Consider the following 7,248-nt stretch of genomic DNA (forward strand, 5'->3'; position numbering starts at 1 on the left):
TCCATCAGCTGCTCTAAACTCAACATAACTGATAGCATATCTCTATTACCGCCCTCGAAATTTTCTTATTCAATTATATTTGCAGACTTTGTCGAACTACCTTTGTTCTCTGCAACATGTTTCTTTATCTCTGGACAATCTCACTTGATATGATCTTTGCCTCCACACTTGTAGCACGTGATCACTTTCTTCCTTCTCGACTTAGAATGAGACTTGTTGTTACCCGATCCAGATTTGCTTCTACCATGCTCTTGGTTGCTATTTACCACAAGTCATTCTTCCTGAGAAACTTCATCGCTTGTTTTCTTCTTTTGGTGAAAACCTAGCAACGCACCTATGATCTCTTCCAATTTGAGAGTTTCCTTACCCCACATCAAAGTAGTAACCAAATTCTCATACGTAGGTGATGAAGGTAGAGAATTCAACAACATCAGCGTCTTGTCCTCGTCTTCGATTTTCACATCAACTCGCTTCAGATTGCTCACAATCTAGTTGAATACATTGATGTGCAAGCTCAGATCAGTTCCTTCTGTCAACTTCCACCTGAATAATTTTTACTTGAGATATAACTTATTTGTCAATGACTTTGACATGTACTAGCTTTCCAACTTTTGCCAAATTACCACCAGTGACTCTTCGTCCATGACATGTTACATCACATCATCTATAAGACAAAGTCTGATTACTGCTATTGCCTTCATCTGAAAATTTTCTCAATCTGATCTCTCTATGCTTCCCGGGTTCTTTTCTCCTAGCGCTTTCACCATGCCTTGTTGCACTAACAAGTCCTTGACTCTTTTATGCCATAATCTGAAGTTTCCAGTTCCATCAAACTTCGCAGAAGTCATCCCGACATGTTAAACAAATTCTCCAAAACCTATAGCTCTGATACCAATTGTTGCGCAAAGAAGGGGCAACATCTCTCAACCTCTAATGTGCGAAAGAAGAGGAAGAGAGAAAAGAGATCGCGCGGAGCAACAAGACAAAGACACACAAAAGGAGAGCAAACTCGAGAAAGAAGAAGAAGAAGAGAAAGAAGAAGAGTTACCGTGGATCAGCGACATGCCTACTTCACAAAAACGGCCGAAACTTTATTAGAATTTTCTCTACACAAGAGAATCACATCTAATTTCTTGTAATTGTTGTTGTACAATAAGTTTACAATGATCTCTATAAATAATGCATAAACCTTAGACCCGATAAAATCACAATAGAATTTTGTTATGAAAAAAATCATAACACAATTCTATTATATAAAATCATAATAAAATTTTATTAAAAAATTTTTAATAAAATTTTCTTCCATAATATTTATTATGTTGATTTACATTATAAGCCACCCGTCAACCTTCCTTAAATATTTTAGGGCGTGTTTGGTTCAGGGTGATTATGGATAACCTTGGTTATCTGTATACGGTTATCCATGATAACCGTGTTTGGTTCAAGGTTTTTTTAAATTCTGAAGTTTTTCTCAATTCTTACACGTCATCAAACGTCATCAATTTGGGCATATCACCAGGAATCAAAAAACCTCCATCTGCCTTGGTTTTTGCCGATTCCTGAGGTTAAGCAAAAAATATTCCCAAATTAACCTTTGATCGGAGCGAGCCGAGGTCGTCGATCTCGGTGGTCTCGTATCAACAGCGAGGCAGCGTTGAGGAGGTGGAGCAGGAGCGGGCGGTGGGAGCTGAGCAGGTGGCGCGAGCGGGCATGACGGCCGGAGGTGGCAGCAAGGGGTGGGAGCAAGGGGTGGCAGCAAGCGGCGGGAGCCTGAGCGAGCGGCGGGAGCGTGAGCGGCGCCGTGAAAGGGAGAGCAGGCGATGCGAGCAGGCATGCCGGTCGGAGGTGGCAGCAAGGGGTAGGAGAAGGGGATGGCGGCAGGCGGCAGGCGGCGGGAGTCGGAGCGGGCGGCGGGAGCGTGAGCGACGACGTGAGAGGGAGAGCAGGCGGTGCGAGGGGGCGGCGGGGAGCGTGAGCGGCAGCGTGAGAGGGAGAGCAAGCGGTGCGAGCAGGCATGGCGGCTGGAGGTAGCAGCAGGGGTGGGCGAGGGGGGTGGCGGTAGGCGGCGAGAGCCGAAGTCGGCGTGTGAGCAAGAAAGCAAGCGACGCGAGGAAGAGGGAGATACAGATATTTGTTTTTAACTTTGTTATTTTAATTAAAACCTTATTAAATTCACATAAATTGAATAGATTTAATTAAAATCTATTTAAATTTTCTAAAATAATAATAAAACAATTAAAATATTATCCAATTTTATTTATATATATCATTATTAATAATAATATTATCATTATTAAACTAAGGATAATATGATAAAAATATCATACTTTATTAAACTAAGGATAATATGGTAAAATATCATACTAGGTTATATACTAAAATCTCTAAACAAATAAAGTTTTATTGCATTACCTAAATTAAACCAAACAATATTAGATTATGTTTCATTCCTCATAATCAAGATTACATGATTACCTGAGAATCACATAACTAAGATTATATGTGATAACTTGAACCAAATCGCATCCTGTATTACATATAAGGGATGGTTGGTGGTTCGGGCAGGGTGAAGCGGAGCCAAGTTTGAAAAAAAGCTTCGATTTGGCACGGCCGCCTTTGTGGACTGGGACTCCTAGCTACCACCTTCCGGGGCCTTATTCTAATGGCGTAATCTGGAGGGCGTTTTTACGGATCTGGGAAGGCGCTACATGGCAATCGAGGAGTCAAAAGACGGGATCGGTGGCGATGCCCTACTCTATTAATGGCGCACTCTCCTCCTCTCGTGGCTCATCCTTTGCTCCTGTCGACTCGTCTCTCACTCTCTTGGCGGTTTCCTCGGCGATCAAGCGAAAGGCGGCATGGGATTCTTCAGGAGCCTCACCCGACTGCCCGGCCCAACCGGATTCGGCTTCAGTTCCACATCCGAGCAGGTCACTGAGGGCGTCGACGCTTCCAAGCAGACCGTCATCGTCACCGGTTTGTCCATCCCTAGGATCTGGAGAATCACTCTTTGAAAATCTGTTCTTGCTTAAGCGAGCTTGGCTTTTTTCGAACTCTACCTTGATTCGTGTTTTGATGCACAGATCTGATTTGTTTCCGACTTTATTTTGGTGCCTAATTCATCCAAACTCCCACTCTTTCCTTGCTGCTCGTTTGGTGATGGCTCCTTTTTATATTGAAAAAGCTTTTAAAATGTTAACTCTTATTTTAATTTAGTAATGTTGCTTGCTGATCGCTATACTAATATTATGTCAATGAATGAGAATCTCTCTTCTAGATTTAAGTATTGATACATTTGATCTTCATACTTGAAATGAATGTCGAATTTTCTTTTATGCATTGTACACGGCGTTCCTAAACATCTCCTTTTTTCAGAGTAAAATATCCTAACCCTAAGATTCTTTGTTACGATAAACGATTTAAGCATAGTATACCTGCAGCATAGTGCTGAACCCAAACCAATCATTGAGTGACGACAATGAAATTGGTACTTGCATCATATGTGATACAAGTTTCTTTCAGCTAAAAAATGGAAATATATATATATATATATATATTAAAAAAAACTAAGGTAAATAGTTTCTGAACCATTGGATCTAAAACATATAAGAATTTTCATGCAAACCCCAGGCGGAAGTAGTGGGATTGGAGCTGAAACTGCGAGGGTTATGGCCCTCAGAGGAGCACATGTCATCATTGGAGCAAGGAACATGGAAGCTGCCAATGTGGTAAAGGAGAATATCCAACAGAGTATTCCATCTGCAAAAGTTGATGTCTCGGAGCTTGAACTTAGCTCACAAAAGTCTGTCCGAGCCTTCGCAGACAGATTCATTGAAAGGAATCTACCCCTCAACGTCTTGATGTAATCACATGCTTCTCATGTTCAAATGTTGCATGCTTGTCACTTCCTTCTTCTTTTTCCCCAAATTTTACATCTTTAATTTGTCATCAGAAACAATGCTGGCGTGATGAACTGCCCTTATAAACTCTCAGAAGATGGTATAGAGATGCAATTTGCTACAAATCATCTGGGTATATCTCTTACACTTAATAAATCAATTTCATTCCCTAATACTCTGCAATAGTTTTATTGGATATTTTTTCGACCAAATTATCTTTAGTTCTCTAAATTCCTTAAGTTCATTTTAAATTCCTTTGACTCCAGGTCACTTTTTGTTGACAAATCTTCTACTTGAGAAAATGAAAACTACAGCAAAGGAGTCAGGAATCGAAGGGCGTATTGTGAATCTATCATCTCTAGCTCACATTGGGACATATAGAGAAGGAATACGGTTTGACAAACTCAATGACAAAGCTTCGTAAGTTACTAATGGTTGTTGGACAAAGTTGTATAATATAGGGGATGCATTACTTTTATTCTTGACCACTGAATGTTTGATTTATTTATTAATTGATTGGATTTCCATCTTGGATTTAGATACAATGATAAAATGGCATACGGGCAATCCAAACTGGCTAACATATTGCATGCCAATGAGCTTGCTAGACGCTTAAAGGTACTTCATCTTGCAGTGCACATTTCAATTAAATATTAATTGTATGTATCCTGTATGTCCAATAGAAATAATTATGCAGCAAAACAAAAAGATAATGCTAAACTTCATTGAAATCTTTGCCTACTTTTCCTTTATGTAACAATGTGTAACTTATATTTCCTGAACTAATACAAGCCACTTCAAACGACCACTCTATGTTATGAATCTCAAATGGCCTTGTATGCTGAACAAGAGTACTATCTCAATCAGCCAAGATTTTTTTAATTAATAATTATCACTTATAATCTTTTGACATCAAAATCTTTTTAATATTGCAAAGAACACTAATTTTTTTCATTGTCTACAAATTATCTGTTCTCTTGTTTAGTTTATGATGCGCAGACAAAAAATCAGTACAAGGATGCCTTAATGACAACTCATACTTCTCTTTGTGGAAGACCCATAAATTTGAATTTACTGGAACTTGTTTCACGGCCTGAATGTGGAAGAACTATTTACACAATAGATCATACTGAAGAATATCTGATAGCATGCACTAAATTAATTACGGAAAGTGATAATTAGAAAGGATGTTATTGCTGTATTTACTATAAATATCTTCTGTTTTTCTTCTGAGCCTTACTCATTTGCATATAGAATGGCATACCTTGCCGTCTATTCACAGATAACTCTGTTCATCCTGTCTACTTTCATGGTTGTAGGAGGAAGGTGCAAATGTTACAGCAAACTCTGTTCATCCTGGCATGATTGAGACAAACTTGATGAGACACTCTGTTGCTTTTATAAGTATGCTTCTTAATTCAATTGATGGTTTTAAACCATTAATCCACTATAAAATTAAAAGTTTCAGGTATAAACTCAGATTTGAAATTTTCTTTTGCTTGCAGCTGCATTACGAGCTGTATCTGGCTTCATGTGGAAGACTGTACCTCAGGTTTGTCAGATTTGATTGATTTCGCATAACCGTATGCACCAGGGTGGCATAGTAGATGTTATCCTCAATATTGATATTGTGTTTCATTGTACCCTAGATATGTCTCTCCATTTTAGGTATAACATTTTTAATTAATCAGTTCCTTACAAGGAGCATGTTTGAGTCTGCCCCTTTTAAATACATACCCTCTGCTTTAGTCCTAAACGTGGATCGACGAACATATGTATATGTGGTCAGACAACACCTTTCTTCCACTCATCATTTAGTTCTAGACAAACCACTTTCCTATTCATGTTCCATAGATTGAATTATCATAATCATAGAAAAATGCTAAAGTAGAAGACATTTGTCTTTCTACTTCACAGCATTGTTGAAAGTGATAAAGGGGCACTAGGTGAGGCCAACACAATATGCCTCAAAGGGACTCACATGAGCAAGGAGTAGGGATTCATCCCCTTTCCTTTTAGCTTGATTATACATGAGGTATAGGTATAAGCATGTGTTGTGGTACTGTCCTTTCCATAGGAGAATATATTGTCCATCTCAATTTATATACCACTTCCATATGGCTCTTAAGTCCAGTTGCAACTCCAACGCTGCAACTAACTTGAGATCCCTTTCCTTTTCCTTTCTGCATCTCATTAAGCTCTCACATTCGGTATTTAGCTAGGCTGACATGATAGAGGCGTTCACTCATGTAAGAAAGGGTGGCCTATGCCTCATGACATGCGTAATTCCTTCTGCATATAAATGTAAGTGCTATAAAATGTACCTGGCAAGGAATTTACAGGCTCAAATCAAGTTTATGTAAAGCTTTTGCTGGTATAATAGACTATGTCACATAAACCCAACCTGACTCAAGAACACTTCACTTGTATCAGTCTAATAAATGGTGATCAACCACCATATTCTCTTTAGAAACATACTACTGGATCAATTCAATCTTATTTGTAATAGCATCTCTTACAAAATTACTCTTATAGTTGGGCCTGGTATATAGGTAATGGAAGATTGATACAGTCAGTGGCTTTGATACTTCAGCCATTACCTGTAACTGTTGCATGAACCTTTGAAGTCATATTGCCACAACTGTATAAATTTCAGGGAGCACTAGCATTTGTAATTTGTATCTTGAATTACAGGGAGCAGCCACTTCATGCTATGTTGCACTGAATCCAAACATGAAAGGAGTGACGGGGAAATACTTTGCTGATTGCAACGAGGAGAAGGTAACTGCCAAGGCTAGAGATGAAGCATTAGCAAAAAAGCTTTGGGAGTTCAGCGAACAGCTAGTTAATTCAACTAAAGCAAAATAAGAGCAATGCGCACCACTTGGCTCTTTTCACTTAGTTTTTTGATAGAGTGTTGCTGCATTCTGTTGATTCACTACTCAAACTGCGGCTCTTATATTGTTGTGCTAGTTTTGAAATCTACTAAATGTGTTTACCATGCCATTACATTCTGCAAAAGAAATAAAACTCGTGATGCCATATAGTCGGTTTAGTGGATTAGATCTGTTGTAGACTTCCTACAGCTTAGCTTGTCTATCAATGTGAGTTATAGCAATATCAGCTGCCAAATAGACTACAAATTTTCATTTGCATAAACTAGTTTTTGAAGTTGTAGTTAAAGGGATTATTGGTCTGTGCAATGCTGTGTCAAGGTGCTTGAATTGTTATCACTAGTTAATTTGTTTACTTGAGTGGATAAATTGGAGGGAAGAGAGGAGAGGGACAGAGTTTAAAAAATGTACAATATAAAGGTACTATGGGCATTTACAATGGTGGAGAGGGTGTT

At 38.8% G+C, this 7,248-nt stretch overlaps 1 protein-coding gene across 1 annotated transcript; it reads left to right on the plus strand.

Annotated features, from left to right (window-relative positions):
- Positions 1-2,658: 2,658 nt before the first annotated feature.
- Positions 2,659-6,962, plus strand: LOC121998364 (short-chain dehydrogenase TIC 32 B, chloroplastic-like). Its single transcript, XM_042553269.1, has 8 exons — positions 2,659-2,976; positions 3,631-3,862; positions 3,953-4,032; positions 4,166-4,319; positions 4,439-4,517; positions 5,219-5,303; positions 5,405-5,451; positions 6,594-6,962. The coding sequence occupies exons 1-8, from the start codon at positions 2,859-2,861 to the stop codon at positions 6,765-6,767; spliced, it is 969 nt and encodes a 322-aa protein (XP_042409203.1). The 5' UTR covers positions 2,659-2,858; the 3' UTR covers positions 6,768-6,962.
- Positions 6,963-7,248: the final 286 nt, after the last annotated feature.

Source organism: Zingiber officinale, chromosome 6A, assembly GCF_018446385.1.
Source record: "Zingiber officinale cultivar Zhangliang chromosome 6A, Zo_v1.1, whole genome shotgun sequence".
Classification (NCBI taxonomy): Eukaryota; Viridiplantae; Streptophyta; class Magnoliopsida; order Zingiberales; family Zingiberaceae; genus Zingiber; species Zingiber officinale.

Coding starts and splice junctions, on each gene's coding strand:
- LOC121998364 (XM_042553269.1), top strand. CDS start 2,859: ATGGGATTCTTCAGGAGCCTCACCCGACTGCCCGGCCCAACCGGATTC. Junction 3,863..3,952: donor CTACCCCTCAACGTCTTGAT/GTAATCACATGC, acceptor ATTTGTCATCAG/AAACAATGCTGGCGTGATGA. Junction 5,452..6,593: donor TGTGGAAGACTGTACCTCAG/GTTTGTCAGATT, acceptor CTTGAATTACAG/GGAGCAGCCACTTCATGCTA.